We start from the raw sequence: 25602 nt of genomic DNA on the forward strand, positions 1-25602 counted from the left end.
CTCCACTTGGCTGCTGTGCGACCTTGTGCTAGTTACTTGCCATCCTATAAAATGGGGATTCAGAACCTGTTCTCCCTGCCTCTTAGACTGTGAGCCCCATATTGATGCGCAACTGTGTCCAACCTGATTATCTTGTATTTATGCCAAGGCCAGTGCTTGGCACAGAGTAGGCGCTTTCCAAATGGCACTGTCGTTGTGATCACTGTCCCCATCCCTCGGGATGGTATGGCCTTGCTTGGTTAGGAAGAGCGGCCGGCTCCGGGTGGGTGAATCCCCTGGGATGTGAGGGGCTGCTCACCTGCTGAGGCATCAAAATTCTTGGGCATTACGGCCTCCCCAGCAAGAGAGAGATGGGCGTTTCCCGCTTCTGACCCGGCATAATGGATAGAGCGTGGGCCTGGGACTCAGAAGGTCATAGGTTCTAATCCCGGCTCCGCCACGACTGCTGTGTGACCTTGAGCAAGTCGTTCATTTCTCTGGGCCTCAGTTACCTCATCTGGGAAATGGGGATTGAGATTGCGAGCGTCACGAGGGACATGGGCTGTGCCCAACCCCATTTGCTTGTGTCCACCCCAGCGCTTAGTACAGTACCTGGCACGTAGTAAGTTCTTACCAAATATTATTACTATTATTATTATTGTTCTGTTGCAAGGGCCTGGAAGCTCTCTGCCGATCCAGCAGGGGAGTGCCAGGCAGGGCAGCACACCTTGGTCGTGGCTTCCCAAATGGGTCTCTCGCCCATCCCCAGGTTAGGGACTGCCTCAGAGTTGCGGGGCTATTTTGTGGAAGCCTGGATGTGGGGATCCAGGACTCCTGCCCTCTAGACTATGAACTCACTGTGGATCAGGCAATGTCTCTGTTTTATTGTACTCTCCCAAGTGCTTCGTAGAGTGCTCTGCACACAGAAAGCCAAAGCGCTCAAGAAATACAATCGACTGACTGACTCTCCACGATTACTCTCTCTAGTCTGTAGGCTGCCGCTGTCCCTGCCCTCTGGAATCTGACACCAAGTGGTCTGACAGCGCCACTGTCTGCTCTAGGGCATTCCATTTTCTTCTTTTTTTTATGGTTCAAACACTGTTCTGAGCACTGATGTGGATTAAAGTGAATTCAATTGGACACGGTCCCTGTCCCACTTGGGACTCACAGTCTAAGCAGGAGGAGGAATAGGAGAACTGAGTCACAGAAAAGGTAAGTGACTTGCCCAAGGTCACACAGCAAGCATTTGGTAGCGCCAGGATTAGAACCCAGGTCCTCTGTCTCCCAGGGCTGTGCTCTTTTCACTAGGCCATGCTGCTTCTCTCTTTCGGGGAAGGTTACATGGCTTTGGTTTATTTGCTGCTTAGGCATTCTGGTGGTTTCACAAAATGACTTAATTACACAGGCACCGCCAAATTGGGGCTGAAACGATTAGGTGTCGGTTTTGAGAGGGAGGGGCATAGGGGCATAGACATAGCACCCCCTTGGGTGGGATAACAGGCTCTTCCTGTGGTCTTTAAGGGACATAACTCAGCACGTGGCTCATTGGCTAAATGGCAGACTGAGAACCCATTAAACCTCACTCGCTCCAAGACTCGCCTAGGAAAGTTCTTTCTGGTGAGGCGGTTTCGCTGAGGGATGAAGAAATCCTTTCCTTGGCGAAGCACGGGAACCGCGATCATGAAGTGTTGCAAGCACCGTGACTACATAGATAGCCTAGGGAGGGCCAGAAACCAAGGATGGGAGAGCTGATTGCCTCGAAGGTAAAAACATCGTCCTTACTTCAGTCAATCCATCAGATTTATTGAGTGCTTACTATGTGCACAGCACTGTACTAAGTGCTTGGGAGAGTACAACACGACGATACTTGATATCCAGTAATCCGAATCAGATATCCTGATCCAGGGCAGAGGGGGAGAGTTGGATTGTGATTTTATATTTGAAATCGGACGAGGGTGTGACAAGCTGCCTCCAGTTCTTAGGGACAGGCCGGACTACACGTAAATCAGATTCCCAAGGCCTGCCCTCTAGAATGCTACATCTTAGAGACAGCCACAGAAGTACAGAGAGTGCTGTTATTCTTTATTTGGAGGTGAAGGTTCATGGGCAAATGGAGAACAGAGGGACTGGGGAAGGAGGAAGACAAAAGGGGAAGAGAATAACATACCACCTAACCAAAGTCAGCATTCCTCTGGGTTCCGTGAACCGAAGGGAGGAGACGGTGATAGTTTTGGAAATCTCTCCGCCACTTGTCTTTCTAGACAGGAATATAGCGAGCTTAGCCTGGGCTCAGGAAAGACTAACTCACTGCTTTGAGAAGCAGGGTGGTCTGGGAGTCAGAGGACCTGGGTTTTAATCCCGGCTCTGTCGCTTGTCTGTTGTGTGACCTCGGGCATGCCACTCTACTTCTCTGGGCGTCAGTTACCTCATCTGTAGAATGGAGATTAAGACTGGAAGCCCTGTGTGTCTAACCTGATCAGCTTGTTTCTATCCCAGCGCTTAGTACAGTGCCTGGCCCATAGTAACCGCTTACGAATACTATTAAAAAATAGTATAAGCCCATATCATAGTGACAACTGCACTTGACCAAGGGAACTACATTTACATTTCAACCATCTGACACTTTGAAAAAGCCAATAGGGAAGGAGGGAGTAAAGGCAGGGCTGACTTTGGGCAGTAAGTAAAGTAAGCAACCACCTCGGTGCAACATGGTAGGGAAAGAAGCTTGAGTCGTCACAAAGATGGTAACCGCCATGGTTCCTCTCAAACATGGCTAGTCTGGGACTCCAAATTACACCCATTAGTGGCTCACTTCTGCCCCACCACCATGTTTTGCTGTCTGCCTCCACCACTTCCATTAGCAGGTCCCTTTGTAGTGACAATATTTTGCAGATTTGGAAGTGCAAAATCTCACTCAATAATCATGTGCGAACTGAATCCAGGCAGCAGGTTAAATCATTTTCTCTCCCCACTCCAGTTCACGCTTCATTCTGCTCCCTGGATCATTTTTCTACAGAAATTTTCAGTCCACATTTCCCCACTCATCAAAAACCTCCAGTGGTTGCCCATCCTCCTCTGTATCCAACAGAATCTCCTTAACAGTGACTTTAAAGCACTCAGATCACCTTGCCTCCTCCTACTTCCCCTTACTACCTCTCCTACTAGAACCCATCCTGCACACTTCACTCCTCTGAAGCCAGCCTACTCACTGTACCTCTGTCTCGTTTATCTTGCCGCCAACCTCTCGCCTACATCCTACCTCTGGCCTGCAACGCCCTCCCTCTTCATATCTGACCATTACTCTCCCCACCTTCATAGCCTTACTGAAGGCACATCTCCTCCAAGAGGCCTTCCCTGACTGCCCTCATTTCCTCTTTTCCCACTCCCTTCTGCGTGGTCATGATTGCTCCTTTCATTCATCTCTCCCTCAGCCACACAGCACTTGTGTCCATATCTGTAATTTAAAAAATTTATATTAACGTCTGTGTCCCCCTCTAGACTGTAAGCTCGCTATGGGAAGAGACTGTGTCTACCTACTTCCCCTCCCCACAACACTTGTGCGTGTTTGTATATATTATTTATTACTCTATTTATTTTGTTAATATGTATATATCTATGATTCTGTTTATCTTGATGATATTGACACCAGACTACTTGTTTTGTTTTGTTGTCTGTCTCCCCCGTTTAGACTGTGAGCCCGTTGTTGGGCAGGGATTGTCTCTATCTGTTGCCGAATTGCACATTCCAAGCGCTTAGTAAAGTGCTCTGCACATAGTAAGTGCTCAACAATACGATTGATTGAATGAATGAACAATAATAATAATTATGGTACTTGCTAAGTGCTCACTATGTGTCAAGAACTGTTCTAAGCATTGGGATAGATGCAATTTAATCAGGTTGGATGCAGTCCTTGTCCCGCAAAGGGTTAACCCTCTCAATCCCCATTTTACAGATGAGGTAACTGAGGCCCAGAGAAGTGAAGTGACTTGCCCAAGTTCACAGAACAGGTATGTGGTGGAGCTGGGATTAGAACCCAAGTCCTTCTGACTCCCAGGCCCATGCTCAGTCCACTAAGCCACGCTGTAGTCTTCCAGGCGCTTAGTATAGTGCTCGGAACACCGTAAGCACTCAATAAATTTGACTGACAGGGAGAAACTCGTTGTCCCAGGCATTGCCGGTTCTTGTAAGCCTTTGTTGTAGTTCTTTTCTCTTTTTCTCTCTCTTTTCTCCCCTCCCTTCCCCTTCCTTCCCTCCCCCTCGTTTGGCAGGCTCCAGCCCAACCCCACACTCCCTTTTCCATCTGCCTGCCCCACTTTCAGGGTGAACCACGGGCCTGGATGAGTTGTATCCCCTTTATCTCCCTGTTTTAGGAACCAAAGCCAAGTGATTCTGGTGAAACAGAAGGGAGCGGTGCCTGGAACCTTTCGAGTTTTTGAAACCTGACCTTTCTGAGCCTCAACCTGAGCTTAAAGACGGCCAAGCTTTGCAAAACTTAACAAAGGGGAAACCCCTAAATTTGGCAATTCTCCCCAAGAGCACTGGCCTAGGTCAGACCAAAGCTGCCAGGCTATTAAATGCCCCCCACCCTCTGGTCCGGCTGATTGACCCGGACCAAATGACATTAGCATAGGGAGTTCCAGCTGGGGTCACTTATGGGCCACCTTCCAATGTGCAAACAATAGCCTCACAGGAAACGAGATGGAGTCGGGCGTTTATTTTGGTTTCTTTTCAAAGAAGAGCTTACGTGAGCACTCACTGTGTGGCAAGGGCATTTCCTGGGAAACTCACCACTAGCTGGGCCTGACAAAATCCCAGAGGGATTGTTGGTGGTCAGGAAATGGAGGCTCACACAGAGATGAAATGGGCTTCTCTTTGGTGACCCTTGTAGATGGAGACCTAAAGGAAGACGGTGACTGGGATAAAGGCAGCTCCTCTGCCCCATCCCCCCCAGGGCCAGGATCTGAGCATGAAAATACATTTGCTATTTGGCCACTCTTTTCACCTTTGGTTTAATTGAGCCCTGTGTCTGGCGGAGAACTGCAAGTTTGCTTAAGACAAAAGTAGGTTTCTTTATAACCCAATCAATCAGTGTTATTTATGATATTTGTTAAGTGCTTACTATGTGCCAGGCACTGTACTAGGCCCTGGGGTGGATAGAAGCAAATGGGTTTCACAGTCCCCGTCCCGTATGAGGCCCACAGTCTTAATCCCCATTTTACAAATGAGGGTACTGAGGCACAGAGCAGTGAAGTGACTTGCCCAAGGCCACACAACAGACAAGGATTAGAACCCATGACCTGCTGACTTCCAGGCCCATGCTCTATCCACTACGCCATGCACTTCATATGAGTGCTATACTAAGTGTTTGGGAGAATCCAATACAACAGAGTTGGTAGACACTTTCGCTGCCCACAGTGAGCTTAGAGCCTGGGGGGTGGGCCGGGAATGTGTCTGTCATATTGTTGTATTGTAATAATGTTGGTATTTAAGCACTTACTATGTGCAGAGCACTGTTCTAAGCGCTGGGGTAGATACAGGGAAATCAGGTTGTCCCACGTGAGGCTCGTAGTCTTAATCCCCATTTTACAGATGAGGTAACTGAGGCACAGAGAAGTTAAGTGACGCCCACAATCACACAGCTGACAAGTGGCAGAGCTGGGATACTCTCCCAAGCGTTAGTACAGTCCTCTGCATACAGTGAGTGCTCAATAAATACTATTAACTGACTGATTTAAGGAGAATGGGGAATTTTCCCAAGTAAAAAGGGAGCAGTAGGAGGAGAGGATGGCTGGTGGGCGAAAGGGTATTCCCAGACAACATGGATGTCACCCATGGAAATGTGGTGGGAGAAAGAGAAGCATTGTAACCTAATGGTTTTTGAAAAACACTTGGCAAAATTAACGGGTAGAGGCAGAAGCAAAACTACAAAAATTTTCCCCTTAAATCTCTGGAACATTATGCTCCTATTCTCCCCACTCTTTGTAAATCTCATCTCCTATTCTCTCCCTAATCTTGATCTCATCTATCGCAGCACCAACCTCTCACCCACGTCTTGCCTCTGGCCTGGAATGCCCTCCCTCCTCGTATCCGACAGACAATTTTTCTCCTCCCCCTAAGGCACATCTTCTCCAAGTGCCTTCCCTGACTATGCCTTCCTCTCCTCTTCTCCCACTCCCTTCTACAGTGCCCAGACTTGCTCACTTTATTCATCACCCCCCCAACCCTACGGCACTTATGTCCATATATATAATTTATTTATATTAATGTTTGACTCTCCCTCTAGACTGTAGGCTCATTGTGGTCAGGGAATATGCCTGTTTATTGTTGTACTGTACTTTCCCCAGCGCTTAATACAGTGTTCCGCCCACAGTAAGCGCTCGATAAATATCACTGAATGAATAGTTGAGGTTATTTCACCAGCTATAAAAGATCTAACGTGGTGTCTGCTCTCACAGGGGAGAGTTAGAGTGAGGCCATGTCGCTCCCAAGGCAAGCAGGCTGCCACTGGAAACTAATTTTCCGCGGGGTCGGTGAATGTGTTTATTTCTACAAAATCCCAGGCGGATGAGTTCAATCAAAGTCAGGCAGAGAAACTGAATCACTTAGGTGTGGCTGAGGATTTTATTTTTCCTTCCAGGCGGATGCGTGGCCCATTTCATTGTTTTGAATGTGAAATTAGTAATCGGCCCAGCCAAGTGGGTGGTTCTGATCTTGGCCCTTCCCAGGCTTTCCGGGTCCCTATAGGGTAATGCCGTTTGCCCAGATGCTTCACACGCAGGCCAGGGGAAGTAAACGTAAACTCCCGTGACAGCCTTTAGTGAAAGTGGAATTCAGAATGACCAGGCTCTTCACTGTCGAATTTCCCTCAGTTTGTCATCCTCCCCTGGGTATACCTAATGCATACTTTGATTGGCAGAGCGTGTAAACGGGGTTCCAGTTGAAGTCAAGGGATCAGACGGTACTTCCCAGCTGTTCCTAGAGAGGCAGGAGAGTCCAAGGACTGACTGGTACCTTTTCCCCAGTTGAAGGACTTTCTTATTCTCCACCGTGTGCTTTCCTTCAAATGGTTTTTGCTTGCTTCCCGCCCCCTTGGCATAGTGCTGGGAAGTGAGGTGACCACCGAGTTGGCCCTCTTCTGCCTTCTCCAAGGACCCTGGGAGAGATGGCATGGTGTGACATCTCGTGGCACAGGCGGAGACAGTCGCGCTGGGCGGCGAAATGCTTTCGGCAACGGTCAGGTCCGAGCCCCAGGGTGGGTCATCTCGGAGGTGACTTCTTAGCTGGGCTTGGTGATTCTTTTGGTGCGAACGTAATGGTCTAGGGAGGACGTGATTGCCTCGGAGTTGATGGAGAGAATATGGGACTGGGTGTCAGGAGCCCTGGATTCTAATCTAACTCTGCCACTTGGCTGCTGTGTGATCTTGGGCAGTCAATTGTATTTATTGAGTGCTTACTGTGTGCAGAACACCATGCTAAGTGCTCGAGAGAGTACAGTATAGAGTTCGTATATACGTTCCCCGCCCACAGTAAGTTAGCTTACTGTCTAGAGGGATCTGTGGTATTTAAGCACTTACTATGTCCCAAGCGCTGTTCTAAGTGCAGGCAAGTCACCTCTCTAGGCCTCAGGGTCCTTGTCTCTGTGATGGGGATTCAATACCTGTCCTCCCTCCCCACTTAGACTACAAGCCACTTGAGGGACAGGGACTGTGTCTGATATGATTACCCCGGTATTTACCCCAATGCTTAGCACAATGCTTGACACATAGTAAGTATTCAACAAATACCACAGTAAGGAAGCTGGGACTCTGGCAGAAACGTCACTGTGCCAATAAGAGGGACTTGAGTTGGAATGGGGCAAGAGGAGAGGAAGGCTCCAGGATCAAACACCAGGGAGATGATTAATTTTTTTTAAAAAATCTACGTTGTATGTTCTGCTTCTCTTTTCTGTTCCCTTTTTCCATTTGGTTTTCATGATAACCTGTCTGTGGGAGAGCTCAAAGCATATTTGCCTTTCACAAGTGTTTATCCGACCAGCCCAAAATATCTTGAGGCCCTAAGCTAAAGGAAGGCATGTGGAAGGCAGTGTGGTCTAGTGAAAAAAGTGTAGGATTGGGGTCAGGGGTCTAGGGTTCAAATTCTAGCTCCCCCACTTGTCTGCTTTGTGACCTTGGGCAAGTCACTTAGCTTCTCTGTGCCTCAGCTACCCCATCTGTAAAATGGGGATTAAGACTGTGAGCCCCATTTGGAACATGCACTGTGTGCAACCTGATTAACTTGCATTCGTTTCATTCATTCAATCGTATTTACTGAGTGCTTACTGTATGCAGAGCACTGTACTGAGAGCTTGGAAAGTACAATTTAGCAATAGAGACAATCCCTCCCACACTGGGGTTACAACCTAGAGAGGCGGGGAGACAGACATCAAAACGAGTAAACAGGCATCAATATAAATAGAATTTATTATATATATATATATAAGTGCTGTGGGGCGGGGTGGGGGGGAGAGCAAAGGGAGGCAGTCTAGGTGACGCGGAAGGGAAGGGGGAGCTGAGGAAAGGGGGGGGCTTAGTCTGGGAAGGCCTCTTGGAGGAGGTGCGCCTTCAGTAGGGCTTTGAAGGGTGCTTAGTACAGTGCCTGGAACATAGCACTTAACAAATACTTTTTTTTTAAAAAAAAGATACATAAAAGAGGAGTATCCATGGGTGCTCCATTGTGCAGGTGACAGGGAGAGTTTGACTTTAAAATCTAGAATCTCCTAGGTCTGTCCATATGCTTTCATTTTATTCTTACAAGTTATTTCTTGGAAGTTGGAGTGGCTAGACTTGTTTTGGGTAAAGTACATCTTGCATTTTCCTGGGGCAGGTGGGTGGGGTGGGATTGTGGGATTGTGTGCTTGTGTGTGTGTGTGTGTGTGTGTGCGTGCTATTGCTTGAGTCTATTATCTATCTAAGAAATGGATGTTTACAAAAGCAAATGTGCCAAAAAGACATCAAGGTGAAGTCCATAACGTGGCATGGCTCTGTGTTGAGACTGCAAGAAATATAACCATTATTTCTTTGGGGTGAAAGTACACTAAAGTGAGGTGGGAATCTTTAATAGTTTGGTTTTTTTCTTTCTAGTGCTTAGCAGCACTATTGTGGTTTGTCAGTTTTGCCAAACAACAAAAAAAGTCAGGAATTATTTCTTTTTTTTAGTGGTATTTGTTAAGAGCCTACTATATGCCAGATACTGTACTAAGCACTGGGGTAAGTACAAGCTATTCAGATTGGAAGTAGTCCATGTCCCATATGGGGCTCATGGTCTTAATCCCCATTTCACAGATGAGGTAACTGCAACATAGTGAAGTGACTTGCCCGAGGTCACACAGCAGACAAGTGGCAGAGCCGGGATTAAAACCCAAGTCCTTCTGACTAGAATGGATTATATTAGAACGTAGGTTCTAAACCCGGCTCCACCACTTTTCTATTGTGTGACCTTGGGCAAGCCACTTAACTTCAGTATGCCTCAGTTACTTCATCCGTAAAATGGGGATTAAGACTGTGAGCCCCATGAGGGACAACCTGATTACACTGTATCTACCCCAGCACTTAGAACAGTGCTTGGCACATAGTAAGTACTCAACAAATACCATTATTATTATTACTCTAGATTGTAGGCTTGTTATAGGCAGGGAATGTGTCTGCTAATTCTGCTATACTGTACTCTCTCAAATGCTTACCATGCTCTGCACAGAGTAAATGCTCAATAAATGGCACCGATTGATTGCAGGCCCATGCTCTATCTGCTAGGCCATGCTGTTTCGCAATTCGCATCAACCTAGGGTCGTTCTGAACAACCACAGGTTAGAATGTTGTTAGTATCCCAAGGCCAGAGGGGAACCGGGGAACACCATGGAATCCAGCCCGCTGCTGTTCCCCACTTCAGGCCGGACCCCACCCCAACCCTCTTCCAGACCCTAAGAGAAAATCGATTTCCAACAATAGTGCTAAAAGAGGCTAGAGTCTCCATGGATGACTGAAAGAAGAGAAACAGCATTGCTTAGTGGATAAAGCATGAGCCTGGGAATCAGAAGGTCATGGGTTCTGATCCCAGCTCCGCCACCTGTATGCTGTCTGACCTTGGGCTAGTCACTTCAGTTCTCTGGGCCTTAGTTCCCTCAGCTGTACAATGGAGATTAAAACCGTGAGCCCTGTGTGGGACAGGGACTGTGTCCAACCCGATTAGCTTGCATCTACTACAGTGCTTAGTACAGTTCCTGGCACATATGTAAGCACTTAACAAATACTGCTATATATATATAGATAGATAGATAGATAGATATATGCATGTATATAGATAGATATATGCATGTATATATAGATAGATATATGCATGTATATATAGATAGATATATGCATGTATATATAGATAGATATATGCATGTATATATAGATAGATATATGCATGTATATATAGATAGATATATGCATGTATATATAGATAGATATATGCATGTATAGATAGATAGATACATGCATGTATAGATAGATAGATACATGCATGTATATATAGATAGATATATATAGGTCAATCCTATATTTCTCTTCGAGCAGTGGTTTCCCAAAAGGCACACCTGGTCTGAGCCTTTTTGAGCATCGAGATGCCCATTTGCTGTTTGGTCTTCAGACTCTCTATTGGTGATGGGCAAATTGGAACAACCAATTTGGTTACCCTGGTTAAATCTACTGGCAGATCCCCTAGTTATTTACTAGGGTAAATGGGATCAGGATCACTAGCTGGCATGTAACACAAACACATGGGAGGGCACTGGTTGCCTGAAGAATCCTGGGCATGTGATATCAGTGTCTCCTTACTCTCAACAACAAGGGACAAAGGAAAGTTGAGCTGTGGCAAAATGAAAACTTCATCTCCATGTCAAAAGAAAACTCCTTACAATCAATCGGTGGTATTTATTGAGCTCTTACTGTGCAGAGCACTGTACCTAGCGCTTGGGAGAGTACACTATGGTAGAGTTGGCAGACCCATTCCGTACCCACAGAGAGCTTACAGTTTAGAAGGGGAACATTGGCATTCCCTTACCTTCTTTACCTCACTGCTCTCCTGCTACAACCCAGCCCACTCACTTCACTCCTCTGATATCAACCACTGTACCGTGATATCATCTATCTCGCCGTCAACCCTTTATCTGTGAACTCCTCTGGCCCGGAACTCCCTTCCCCTTCATATCCAACAGACCATAAGAGTCCCCGCCTTCAAAGCCCTACTCTAATCACCTCTCCTCCAGGAAGCCTTTCCTGACTAAGCCCTTATTTCCCCTGTTCAATGTCCCTTCTGTGTTCTATGCATTTGGATCTGTTTCCCTGAAGCATGGGATATTCACCCCACCCTCAGCCCCACAGTACTTGTGTCCATATACTTATGCTCTGCCACTTCCCCTACATATAATTTATTCTAATGTCTGTCTTCCCCCACTACAATAAGCTTTGTGGGCCGGGATCGCATCTGCCCTGAGGCCTCTTTTCCTTCTCTTCACCTCCCTTCTGAGTCGCCCTGACTTCGTCCCTTTATTCATCCCCTCTCCCGGCCCCGCGGCACTTTCGTACGTATCTGAAGTTCATTTATTTATATTAATGTCTGTCTCCCCGTCTAGACTATAAGCTTGTTATAGACAGGGAATATGTCTGTTATGTTGTTTTACTGTACTCTCCCAAGCAGTTAGTACAGTGCTCTGCACACAGTAAGCGCTCAATAAGTATCATTGACTACCAACTCTATTGTATCATACTCTTCCCGGCGCTTAGTGCAGCACTTTTGTACTCATTAAGCCCTCGGTAAATACCATTATCCAACTGGATTTCAGCCTTTTGGGCAGAAGGCCAGTTTACGTGCTTTAAATAATCCCTATGAGTACAAGATATGCAATTTTCCAGAAGTCTGATTTATCCTTTTGGAGCTGTCCAACCACTGATGCGTAACGTAATGCTTGCTAATGGGCTTTCCTGGAGAGCAGAGACTGAAACCAACCCAATTTTCAAATTGCTTCTTGTCAGGATGCAAGTCCCTGGGTCTGTCCCTACCCTGGACAGTGTGGTAGAGTGAGCATTTCCTCTTCAGGATTTTAGACTCCACCGGCAGTAGGTCTGAGTAGTCCAATGAACAAATAAGTGTTTTAGATCTTAGTCCACTCTTCTGACCTCATCACCCACGCTTGACTGGCAGAACTAGAAAATGATCATGACATAGGTGGTGCTGGGTAGTGGGGTTGGGACATCAATCAGTCATAGCTAGTGTTTACCACATGCAGAGCTGTGTACTAAGTGCTTGGGAGAGTACAGTACAACAATCGTGTTTACTGAGCACTGTGTGCAAAGTACTGTGCTGTGCATTTGGGAGAATACAGTATGACCCTGTTGGGTCTCTATAGGGGACCACCTATCACCAGTTTTCCCTAATGACAAATAATTGAGGTACTTGTTAAGCACTTTGTGCCAAGCACTGTACTAAATGCTGGGGTAGATACAAGATAATCAAGTCAGACACAGTTCTTCTCCCACATGGGGCTCACTCACATGCTAAGAAGGTGGGAGAACAGGTGAATCCCCATTTTACAGGTGAATTAACTGAGACACAGAGAAGGTAAGTGAGTTGGCCGTGGTCACATAGCAGGAAGGTGGCAGAGCTGGGATTAGAACCCAGGTCCTCTTATTCCCAGGCTTGTGCTCTTTCCCCAAGGCCTCCTGGCTTCTAATGTCACCAAGAACTGACCCTGGCCAAGAGCCGGGAATCAGTTCACCTAAGCATTCAGGAAATGCAGTATAGGGAGAGGTGAGGTGTTCCCTTTCACCAGCTGAGAGGGTGAAGTAGTAATAATAATAACAATAATACTTGTTAAGTGCTTACTATCTGCCAAACAGTGTTCTAAGCACTGGGGTAGATAGAAGCCAATGAGATTGGACACAGTCCCTGTCCCACATGGGGCTCACGTTCTTAACCCCCATTTTCCAGATGAGAGAACAGAGGCCCAGAGAAGTGAAATGACTTGCCCAAGGTCACACGGCAGAGATGTGGCGGAGTCGGGATTAGAACCCAGGTCCTCCTGACTCCCAGGCCCCTGCTCTAACCCCTAAGCTCTGCTGGGTGGAGGAAGAGAACTGCCCCCGGAAACATACCCCCATCCCTCCTCTACAGCCGCTCCGCCGACTTGGGGAGGGGTGACCGTCCAAATCGATTGCCTTGTGAAATTCTCGGCACGGGGAGAGGGTGCCGGGGATCTTCCAGGCGTCTTCTTCCCTGCGGTGACCCATGACAGCTCCGTTCTTTCTCCCTGTCCTCCAGAAAATCCCGAGCGTGCCGCTCTGTACTTCGTCTCCGGCGTGTGCATCGGGCTCGTCCTCACCTTGGCCGCCCTGGTCCTGAGGGTCTCCTGCCGCGCCGACTGTCAGCCGCCCCCGGCCAAAAAGGGCCCCCAGACGGAGCGCGAGGGCAGCGGTGGGGAAAGCAGCGACAGCGAAGACGGGGGCTCGGACACCACGTCGGACCTGTCGGCCCGGCGCCACCGGCGCTTCGAGCGGACGCTCAACACCAACGTCTTCACCTCGGCCGAGGAGCTGGAGCGGGCCCAGCGGCTGGAGGAGCGGGAGCGCATCATCCGGGAGATCTGGATGAACGGGCAGCCCGACGTCCCGGGCACCCGCAGCCTCAACCGCTACTACTGAGAGGCCCCACGGGGGACGGAGAGGGGACGGGGAACGAGGCGGAGGAATGGAGGTTGTCGGCCAGAGCTGTCCGCCTCCCCTCCTCTTCCAGGCCCTTCTCCAGAAGGCTGGCCTGAGGGCAGAGGGGCCTACAAGCTCTGGAGGAGGAACTACCTTCCTCGGTACCTCTGCTGAGCTCCCGGTTCCGGGTAAACCGGTTTCCATCCTTCTCTGCTCTGGTTCTGCAGCAGAAACCAAGGGGACATGTGGTGTGAGTGTGTGTGTGAGAGAGAGACTGAAAGAGTGTGCGTGAGTACGTAGGGGACACTAATAGCTCATCAAATCTGCCGAGGCTGAGCCTCTCCCGGTAATGGACCAAAGAAAGCAAGGCGGCAACAGGACCAGAGTACAGAGTGGTGATTCGTGAGATGCCACCCGCAGGCCTTTGGACTTCCCTTTTGCCCAGGAGATGATGGCCTCGAGGGGGCATTGGGGACCGGGAAAACGGAGGAACATAACGTGACCTCTGTCTTGTGACTTTAGAAGTCACGGGATGACCCCCATAAATGTGACTGTCGAGAATAACCTGATTCTCCTCCACAAAATCATCTTGGTGCTCAGACATCCGACAGCCAACTCCATTATTTAAGACTGGGTTTTACTCTTGCTCTCCAGTGGCAACAGGTATTTGTTTCTTTAACTGACACCTCAGGGACAAAATCCTATTAATTATTATTATTATGAATATGTTTCCCATCCCTGAAGAACCATGCAATTCCTGTATTATAGGAGATGTCAGTGATCTGTACGATATTAACAACCTCAAAGAGGCTGAAGGGTTTTTTTAAGTTTAAATATATATGGAAAAGTATATATATAAATATATGTATATGATTATGTATATTTGAAAATACTGCACAGAACTATGTGCCTTACCTCTTCTGGCCAGAAGGTAATTTTCCTCCGGATAGTGATGCACATTGTTTTATATATTTTATTAAAAAATGGGCCAGAAAAGGGCTGGGTTTCCAAGAAGAACACGGGGGAGGGATGACCGCTATGGCACAGGGAAGGGAAATAAATGCTTAATAAAATCTGCTTTGTTTCATAGTTGCCTTTGCAGTCTCACAATTACTGACGTTAACAGACTGGCTTGCAATGGTTCAGAAATGATCTCTTCAGCCAAACTCAAGCCAAGAAGTATCACTAGCCTGTTCTTCATTTATTTTCAGAGGTCCCCACTGCTTTATTTTTGACATGGCGGCCTGTACTTGTGAGCTTGAGACCCACGGTTTCACATAAACAACGAAGGTCCCTCCTTTCTAACATCCATTCACTCGTATTTATTGAGCGCCTCCTGTATGCAGAACACTGTACAAAGCCCTTGGGAGAGCACAATATAATACATGTATTAGTGAGAAACGGGTAGATTTACAAGTTCCAGGGTCACAGATGAAGCAGATTTTAGACCCAGGTTCCAAAGTCTCCAAAGAAGCACTGTAGCAGCTGAAACTACTACAGATATATCCCATGTTTCAACTGAGTTAGGTTCCTTGGAACATGAGGTCGTATTATGAATGGTTTCCTATAGTTTTCCCATACATGTTAAAAATTAGGATCCATTCCAGAATCTCTGGAAAGGTAATATGAAATTCCTCTACCTGAGTCACTGATCTACCGCTTAAGCTTAAAGTCAGATGAAGGGAAACAGCATCATTTTACATGAAATGAGTGGTCATCTGATTATGAGTCTTTACAAGTAGAGAAGCAGAGTGGCTCAGTGGAAAGAGCACGGGTTTAGGAGTCAGAGGTCATGGGTTCGAATTCCGCCTCCGCCGCTTGTCAGCTGTGTGACTGTGGGCAAGTCACTTCACTTCCCTGTGCCTCAGTTACCTCATCTGTAAAATGGGGATTACGACTGTGAGCCTCATGTGGGACAACCTGCTTACCCTGTATCTACCCCAGCGCTTAGAACAGTGCTCTGCATATAGTAAACGCTTAAATGCCAACAAGAAACTGTAGAAATTTGTTCTACTGACTTTGGTGGTGGTTGCCCAACTTTGGGGAGCATCTATTCCAATTTACGTGGAAGAGCAGCCTTTTCTAAACGCACCTTGTGGCAGACGAGTTTCTGAACACCTCAGCGCACCTCTGAACACCCCTTTCCTTTTAGGGTCTGTTTGTCGCTTTACATGAAAGTTGTAACCAAATTTTTAATTTAAAATTTTAATCCTCAAATTTTAGCTGGCAGTAAAGGCATCCTAACTTCATCTTGCAATAATGCACTGGTTTGTTGAGAAGGAATCCTTGTTGAAGCACAGTTCTATGGAATGGGATGCATTTACCTCAGATAATTACATCATTCATTGTATGTGAAGTTGGTTCCCTGGTTCAGTAACTCCCCTGGCTATCTCCTCAGGAGTCTCTTCACCGTTTTGAAAATCAGACGTTGGCTGTAGGCCAGGTTTTCCACCAAGATGCATTTACTGTGGTTTGCTTAATCTCAGCCCAAGCAGGGAGTGGGAAGGATTTACCTGCTTGGCTGGAACTTCAAGACTGGTCAGACATACATACGGTAAGGCATCGGTGTGGCCTAGTGGACAGAGCACAGGCCTGGCAGAAGGACCTGGGATTGAATCCCAGCTCCACCGCTTGTTTACTGTGTCACCTTGGGCAAGTCACATCACTTCTCTAGGCCTTTAGCTACCTCGGCTGAGAAATGGGGATTAAGGCTGCGAGCCCCATGTGAGATGGGGACCAACCAGATTTGCTTGTATCCACCCCAGGGCTTAGTATAAGTTCCTGGCACATAGCAAGAGCTTAACAAATGCCACAATAATTCATTATTATTATTATCGAACAGTAGAAGCTGTACATTGGAATGGTTGAATTATGGGTTGGTCGTAACCTGGCTTAAGTTATCAAACCAATTTGGTGGCATCCTCGGGCTGGTAAAATTTAGGGATGTTTGCAACTCAGATATGCTTGTTTTCAGCAGAGAAGTGGAGAGATTTCTGTAGGAATGAAAGGATTCAATGATGCACACCCAAGTGATCCTGAATGGTGTATTCTGTGCCTAGTTGAAAATGTATTTACTATGGAAGTGGTCCTGTTGTGTTAACACTGGGAGTAAAATTTACTTAATGTTTAAGATCAAAGATAAGAGCATGGGCCTGGGAGTCGGAAGGACCTGGGTTCTAATCCTGGCTTTGCCACTTGTCTGTTGTGTGACCTTGGGAAAATCACTTCTTTTTACAACATCTCTGTGGTCTTGAATTTTTTTTTTAATTTCATGAGAATCTGAGGGTACCGATGCCTGGTTCAAATAGCATCTGGGACTTTGATGACTTGTCTACCCCTCTGAAAATAGCTCCTCTTTCTCACCATTTCACGGGCTCTCCCTCTAGACTATAACCTAGTTGTGGGCAGGGAATGTGTCTACATATATTGTACTCTCCCAAAAGCTTAATACAGTGCTCTGCACACAGTAAGTGATCAGTAAATGTGACCAACTGATTCACGGCCCACACCTGGCCTAAGACCAGTGGATTCAGTACCCCCAGCTAGGCCCCAATCCTGCTGAGATCCTGTGCTGAGGAAGCTTCAGGAATTAGAGGAGGTCGCTCCTTCACTGCGTGAGCTGGGAAGCTGTTGCTGAAGTGTTGTGTACGGTTCCTTAGGTATTTCAATAAATAGTCTGTGAGCTCTTTGGGGTAGGGATCAGTCTTACCTATACTGTTTTATTGTACTCTGCCAAGCCCTCTGCACAAAGTAAGTGCTCCATAAATACAAGTGACTGATTGATAACAATGGTAGAATCTTGCCCTGGGAGTGCCTCTTTCCTCTAGGGGTCTAAAATGACTTAAATTATTCCTGTAGCTACTCATTACTCTTAGAGGTGGGGGTTATTGTTACAGGATTTTTTTGGAATAGGGTTGGGATGGGGAGAAGAGATTGAGTCGAGTGTGAAGGGTCACAGAGGAGGCTCTAGGGTATGGTTGAAGAAGAATTTCTGGTAGCCTGGCTCCAGGTTCTCTGTTCTGCAGATAGTAATAATAACAAATGCTATAATGATGATTATGTGCTTACTATATGCCAAGCACTGGGATAGTTACAAAATTATCAGGTTGGATACAATCCCAGCTCCACACGGAGCTCACAGTCTAAGAAGAAGGGAGACCGGGTACTTAGTCCCCATTTTATCAGCCAATGAATGGTATTTAATGAGCATTTACCATAAGCAGAGCATTGTACTCAGCACTTGGGAGAATTGGGGGATGCGTTCCCTACCCCCAACGAGCTTACAGTTTAGAAGGGGAGGCAGACGTTAAAATAGATTACAGATATGTACATATGTGCTATAAGGCTTGGAGGTTGGGGAGGGTGTGTATAATAAGTGCTAAACGGTACAGCTCCATGTGCACAGATGATGCAGAAGAGGGAAGAGAGCAGGGGAAAAGAAGACTTACTTTGGGAAGGCCTTTTGGAGGAGATATGACTTTAAAAAGTCTTTGAAGGTGGGAAGAGTAGTCTGGCATACATCGTTCAATCATATTTGAATGCTTACAATGTGCACAGCAGTGTACTAAGTGCTTGGGAGAGTACAACAGATTTAGCAGACACATTCCCTGCCCTTAAGCTTACATTCTAGAGGGGGAGACAAACAATATAAGTAATTTATAATATATAGTTTATATAACAAAATATGGAGCAGAGGGAGAGTTCCAGGTTAAAGGGAGGATGTGGAGAAGGGGTTGGTGGTGAGACAGACCAGATCAGGGTATAGTGAGCAATCTGGAGCTAGAGAAATAAAGTGTGTGGGCTGGGCTATAGTAGGAGATCCAAAAGGTTAGGTAGAAGGGGGTAGGCTGATTGTTTTAAAGTCAACGATTAGGCGTTGGATGCAGAGGTGGAAAGGCAACCGGAGGTTTTTGAGGAATGGGAAAACATGGGGACTGAACTGTATTTCTGAAAATTGTCTGGCCAGCAGAGTGAAGTAGAGTGAGTAGGGAGAGATAGGAGGTAGGGGTGTCTCCAAGGAGGCTGATTCAGTAGTCAAAGTGGGACAGGATAAGTATTTGTATTTTTGGGACAGCAATTAGGATGGAAAAGAAAAGGTGGATTTTAGCAATGTTGTGAAGGTATACCTGATGGGATTTAGTGTCATATTGAATGAGAGAGATGAGTGGAGAATAATGCTAAGGCTAATGAGATAACTTCCTCATCTGTAAAATGGGGCTCAAGACTGTGAACCCCATGTGAGCCCATTATTGGGCAGGGATTGTCTCTATCTGTTGCTGAAGTGTACACTCCAAGCGCTTAGTATAGTGCTCTGCACACAGTAAGTGCTCAATAAATACTACTGAATGAATGAATGAGACAGGGACTGCATCCAACCCCATTTGCTTGTATCCACCCCAGCACTTAGTATAGTGCCTAACACTTAGTAACCACTTAACAAATACTAAGTTATCCTCTAGACTGTAAGCTCGTTGGGGGCAGTGAATGTAACTCTTTATTGTTTCAAATGCCTAGTACAGTGCTATGCACACGGTAAGCACTCAATAAATACTAGTGAATGAATAAGGAGGACAGTGTCTACAGTGATGGGAAAGACAGTGGATGGGAAAATGAGGAGTTCTGTTTTGAACATGTTTAGTTTGAGGTGACAGTGGGACATCCAGATATAGATATCCTGAAGGCAGGAGGAAATGTGAGACTGCAAAGAAGGGGAGAGGTCAGGGGCGGAGAGGTAAATTTGAGAATTATCTACATAGAGGATGGTATTTGAGCCATGGGAGCGAATGAGTTCTCCAGGGAGTGCATTTAGATGGAGAAGAGAAGGGGACCTAGAACTGAGTCTTGCGAGATCCCCTGTCAGAGGGTAGGAGGTAGAGGAGGAGCCTGCAAAAGAGCAGGAGAACCAGGAGAGGACAGTGTCGGTGAGGTGATGTGGCCCAATGGAAAGAGCACAGGCCTAGGATTCAGAGGACCAGAGTTCTATCCCAGCTCTATCTCTTGTCTGCTCTCTTGCCTCAGTGACCTCATCTATAAAATGGGACTTAAGACTGTGAGTCCCATGTGGGGGACAGTCTGGGCCCAACCTGATTATTTTATATCTGCTCCAGAGTACAGAGCGAGGCACATAGTAAGCACTTATCAAATGCCATTAAGAAAAAAAGCCAAGGTTGAATAATGTTTTAAGGAGAAGGGGATGGTCCACAGTATCAAAAGCAGTTACAAGATCTAGGAGGGTTAGTAGGGAGTAGAGGCCATCAGATTTGGCAAGAAGGTAATTGGTGACCTTAGAGAGAACAGTTTCTGTGTTGTGAAGGGGGCAGAAACCAGATTCGAGGGGATCAAGGAGAGACTTGCAGGAGAAAATGGAAGAAGCAGGCATAGACAACTCTCTCAAGGATTCTGGGGAGGAATGGTAGGAGGGAGACGGGGCAATAACTGGAGGGAGCATTTGGGTAAAGGCAGGTGGTAAGGCTAGGGGAGACATGAGCATATTTGAAAGCAGTGAGGAAGAAGACATTGGAAAGTGAACTGTTGAAGATGCAGGTCAGGGAGGGAAGAAGGGACGGGTCAAGTATTTTGATAAGGTATGAGGGATGGGGTCAGAGTTGCAGGGGAGGGGATAGAGGAGGTAGGAGATCTCGAGATACTGCAGGGGAAGATGGCAGAGTTGAAGAAAGGGCAGGAGGAAGGAGAAATTAGAGAAGAGCAGGGGAGATTGTAGGGAAATCATGCCTGATGGTTTGAACTTTATCCATCAAGTAACTGGTCGGATCATTAGGGGCAAAAGATGGGGGGAACCAAGGGGTAGGGGATTTGAGGAGGAAGTTAAATATCTGAAACAGCTGGTTTGGGAAAGGGTATGGGAGTCGATAAGGACGGAGAAGTATTTCAGTCAATCAATCCTAATTATTAAGTGCTTACTGAGTGCAGAGCACTGTACTAAGCACTTGGAGAGTACAATGTAACAGAGTTGGTGGACAAGATCCTTAGCCACAAGGAGCTTACAGTTTAGAGGAGGAGATACACTTTAAAATAAATTACAGATGTGTATGGAGAAGTATTGTTGCCAGGTAGAGGAGAGAGCAGAATTAAAACATACGAGGGTGAATTTGAGATGGACGAGGTCAGCCAGGTGTCTGGATTTCTGCCAGCAGCGCTCCAGAGCTTGAGCACAGGAGACGAAATGGGGTGTGATAACTTTGGAAAAGTGGAGGAAAAAAGATTGAAGAGCCCTGTGGGGAGTGGCTGTGTAGGAGAGAAAGCAGGTGAGGAGTCTGCAGTTGGAGAGAGGAACTTTACAGATGAGGAAACCTAGGCATAGGGAAGATAAGTGACTTGCCCAAGGTCACAAAGCAAGCAAGTGGCGGAGCCGGGAGTAGGACCCAGGTCATCGCCCTTTCCACTGGACTACACTGCTTCTCAATCACTATGGTTTTAAGCTGGGCCTCTCAATCTAGATTAGCTGTGGCGGCAGAGCCTGTGATTGATGGAGCAGAGTTTCCTGGAACGTGGAAGTAAAAAAGAGGGAGGTAACTGGAGCCACAGACCTATCCCATGCAGCTTTCTTGCTGAAATGGAGTTTCCACATCAACTTGACTATGTTTCCCCTTTTGCCGAGTGACATCTGAGCTGAGGAGCCCAGAGGGCATCCGACGTGAAAATAATCTTTAAAGGGTGAGCCAGACATAACGTCTTTTTCTCTGCCGCCACCCACGCCATGACTCCCATGAGGGCCTGGGAACTTCTTTGAACCCCGGTGGCTTCAGCCATTTAACTTGGCATTTTCTCTTCTTTCCACCTGCATAATAGAAGCTTGTCTGGTAAAGAATAGCAGAGGAAAGTGGTTGGCTTGACATCAGAGTCCACTGGAAACAGACCATATACTGTGTTCACTTTGAGTTCCAAGGTTCTGGTTGGTCATGCGGGTACTACATATGCTCCGGAACCCAAAGAGAATCTGGTTCCTCCTTCCTACCTAGGAGGTGTGTGTGTAACTGGCCTTTGATTCCAAGATGCTGTTCCTGATGGAGCGATTATCCCCACGTGAGTGTTTGAGTGAGACTCTCTCGCAAATTTTCCCACTGATTGTAAGCTTTGGGATCATGACTACAAAGTATTTCACTCTACCATGTGTTTGGTATAGTGCTCTACACAGAGTAGCTGCTCAATAAATCACTCTGACAACATCACCATCCACCCACGTCATCTATCCATGAACCCTCCCTCTCTTTTAACCCCCCATTCGGTCTGTCATCAAATCATGTCAGCTCTTCCTCCAAAACATTTCCAGAATCTGTTCCTTCCCCTCCATCCAAATGGCCACCACACTTGCCTGACCATTGGCCCTAACTTGACTTGATTATTGTATCTGCCTCCACTCCCTCCCCTCTCTCATCCATAATAAATTCTGCTGCCTCAATTTTTTTTTCTATAATGTCAGTCTACAAAATTCTCTCCAATCCACAAAAACCTCCAAGAGTTGGCCATTCCTTTCTGCACCAAGTAGAAACTCTTGAACCTTAGCATTAAAACCCTCAATTATCTCTCTCTCTCCTACTTACCCACACTCTTCTACTACATCCCAACTCCCACTCTTCATTCCTCTCCAAATCTCCTCATGCTAACTCTTTCATTACAGCTGTCAACACCACCATCCTCCCTGTCTCTCAAGTCCACAACCTCAGTGTTATCCTTGAATCCTCTTTCTCTTTTTCAACAAAAGCAGCATGGCCTCTTGAAAAGAGTACGGACTTGCGAATAGGAGGACCTGAGAAGCAGCATGGCCTAGAGGATAGAGCACAGGCCTAGGAGTCAGAAGGTCACGGGTTCTAATTCAAGCTCTGCTACTTGTCTGCTGTGTGACCAGAGGCAAGTCACTTCACTTCTCTGGGCCTCAATTACCTCATCTGTAAAATGGGGATTGAAACTGTGAGCCCATGTGGGACAGGGATTGTGTCCAACCTGATTTGTTTGTATCCACCCTAGCGCTTAGTACAGTGCCTGGCATATACTAAGGGCTTAACAAATGCCACAATTATTAATAATAATAATGATAATAATAATCATCCCAGCTCCACCACTTGTCTGCTGTATGACCTTGGGCAAGTCACTTAGCTTCTCTGGGCCTCGGTTCCCTCATCTGCAAAATGGGGATTAAGATTGTGAGCCCAATGTGGGACAGAGACTGTGTCTAACCCGATGATCTTGTAACTACTCCATTGCTTAATTCAGTGCCTGGCACAAAGTGAACACTTAAATACCATTTAACAAAAACAAAACAACTCATATTCACTAGTTCAGGCTGTCACTAAATCCTTTTGGTTCTTCCTTCACAGCATTTCCAGGATCTACCTTTTCCTTTCCATGCTGATCCAAGCACTGATCATATCCTGCCTTGACTACTGCATCAGCCTCCTTTGCCAACCTCCCTGCCTCTGGTCTTCCCATCCCGATCTCCAATCCACACTTTACTCTGCTGCCTGGATGATTTTTCTAAAAACATTTTATGGCAGTTTCCCCACTCCTCAAAAAACCTCCAATGGCTGCCTATTCCTCTTCACAGCAAACAGAAACTTCTCACCTTTAGCTTCAAGGCACTCAATCAGCTCTGCCTCTATGGCTTATTCTCACTCCTCTAGACATAAAAGTATATACAGATTTTTACACTCCTTCCCCCACCTCTTTTTTGTTTCTCTGCCTGTCTCCTTTAAGTTATAAACTCCTTGAGGGTACTTTATTGTACCCTCCTTCGTGCGTAGTACATTGCTCTGCAGTGAGTAAGCATTTAATAGATCCCCTAGGTTGATCATTTAAGTAGAGTTTAGAATGCAGTTTAGAATGCAGTTGATGGGGAGGAAATAGACTTAAATTAGGACGGAAGAGATTTTGATAAAATGGAAGTACCTTTTTCCTTTTGGCTCTTAGGATAATAAACCCAAGAATAGCCAAGAAGGAAGATAATACTGTAATAATAATGTTGGTATTTGTTAAGCGCTTACTATGTGCAGAGCACTGTTCTAAGTGCTGGGGGAGATACAGGGTAATCAGGTTGTCCCACGTGAGGCTCACAGTTAATACCCATTTTACAGATGAGGGAACTGAGGCACAGAGAAGTTAAGTGACTTGCTCAAAGTCACAGAGCTGACAAGTGGCAGAGCTGGGAGTCGAACCCATGACCTCTCACTCCTAAGCCCGGGCTCTTTCCACTGAGCCACACTGCTTCCCAATCGTAGATCACAGAGTCTCTACCAGTGGAAATGTTTAACACAAGAATGGACACAAATGGGTTAATCATTCGCCTTCCTGGAAGCAGGAGTCCAGCACAGACAACCTCCCTATAGTTCGCTTGAACAATTTACAGATTTTTCTTCTGCATCAGTAGTATTTGTTGAGTGCAAAGCACGATTCTAAGCACTAGGGAGAGTGCCTCAGAAGCAAGATACCGACATTGTCATCACCATTAGTATTAAGAGAACAATCGCTGCCCTTTGGGGCTCTTTTTCTTAGTTAAATCTTTACAACATTCAAGGAGGGAGGAGGAAAATCATCATTCTCTGAAGAAAACATTAGGAGTAAGACATTGGGAAGCAATGAGGAAAAAGCACTTGAACTGGGCATCAGAAGACGTGGGTTCCAATTACAGCTGTGTGTCCTTGGGCAAGTCTTAACCTATCCGTGCCTCAGTTTCCTCACCTGTAAAACCAGAATTAAAAATCTGTTCTCCCTCTTGCTTAGTGAGCCCCAGGACTAGGTCTGATCGACTGACATTGCACTTACCCCAGTTCTTAGTACAGTGCTTGGTACTTAGTAAGTGCTTAACACCACTGTTTTTGTTATGGCAGATCAATGCTAATGATCGGCTCATGGAGCTTAAGAAGTCTTTCCCCTCTGGGCTGTGAAGGAACCATTTTTTTAAAATGGTATTTATTAAGCACCTATTATATGTCAGACACTGTACTAAGCGTTGGTGATAGATACAAGAGAAGCAGCATGGCCTAGTGGATAGAACAAGGGCTTGGGAGTCAGAAGGACCTGGGTTCTAATTCCGGACTCCACCAGTTGGGCAAGCCACTTCACTTCTCTGTGCCTCAGTTACCTCATCTGGAAAATGGGGATAATAATGTGAGCCCCATGTGGGACAGGGACAGTGTCCAACCCAATTTGCTTGTATCCACCCCAGTGCTTAGTACAGTGCCTAAGCAACAAATGTATGTATTAACAAATACCACAAACGAATACCACAATTTTACAAGTTAATCAGGTTGGACCCAATCTCTGTCCCACATAGGGCTCACAGTCTAAATCCTCATTTTACTGATGAGGAAACTGAGGCACAGAGAAATGACTTGCCCAAGGTCATATAGCAGACAAATGGTGGAACAGGGATTAGAAACCACGACCTCTGACTCCCACGCCCGGGCTCCTTCCACTAAGCCAGAATACTTCTCTGACCCAACCAAATCCCTCTTGCAGGAATGCAAACCCACCGTCCTCTACAATGGACCAAATTTCCCACTGCATCTCTTCGCCGAGCTAAATAATCCCACTTCCTCTAGCTCGTTCTTGGAAGGTTTTCTCTTCATTATTCCAAACAACATTTTGGCTCTCTTGGCTAAACTGGTATGGGAAGTCAGGTGGAAAATGGAAAACATGCCTTGCTTGTTTGACTTTGTCTCTCCTGGAATGTCCGCTAGACCTCAGAGGGAGCCCTGAACTGCCCTGATTTTTCTTGCTGCCCTGTTTTTCTTTGTCCTATTTCCATTGTCCTCCCACCGAGCCTCTCTTTCTAGTTTTTTTTCCTGAAGTTGAACCCAGGCCGGGGTTCAGTGTGCCCTGAAAGCTCAGGCGATACGATGTTTCCCAAACCTAATAATAATAATTGTGGTATTTAAGTGCTTACTATGTGCCA

General features: G+C 46.4%; 1 protein-coding gene across 1 annotated transcript in view; it reads left to right on the forward strand.

Moving 5' to 3' along the window:
• EVA1A (eva-1 homolog A, regulator of programmed cell death) overlaps positions 1 to 13750 on the forward strand; it is a 274987-nt gene extending 261237 nt beyond the window's left edge. The window contains exon 8 of the mRNA XM_029071948.2: positions 13315 to 13750. Within this exon, the coding sequence (XP_028927781.1) occupies positions 13315 to 13694 (380 nt within the window). The 3' untranslated portion in view covers positions 13695 to 13750. The remainder of the gene's footprint in view (positions 1 to 13314) is intronic.
• Positions 13751 to 25602: the final 11852 nt, after the last annotated feature.

This window comes from Ornithorhynchus anatinus, chromosome 9 (genome assembly GCF_004115215.2).
Source record: "Ornithorhynchus anatinus isolate Pmale09 chromosome 9, mOrnAna1.pri.v4, whole genome shotgun sequence".
Taxonomy (NCBI): Eukaryota; Metazoa; Chordata; class Mammalia; order Monotremata; family Ornithorhynchidae; genus Ornithorhynchus; species Ornithorhynchus anatinus.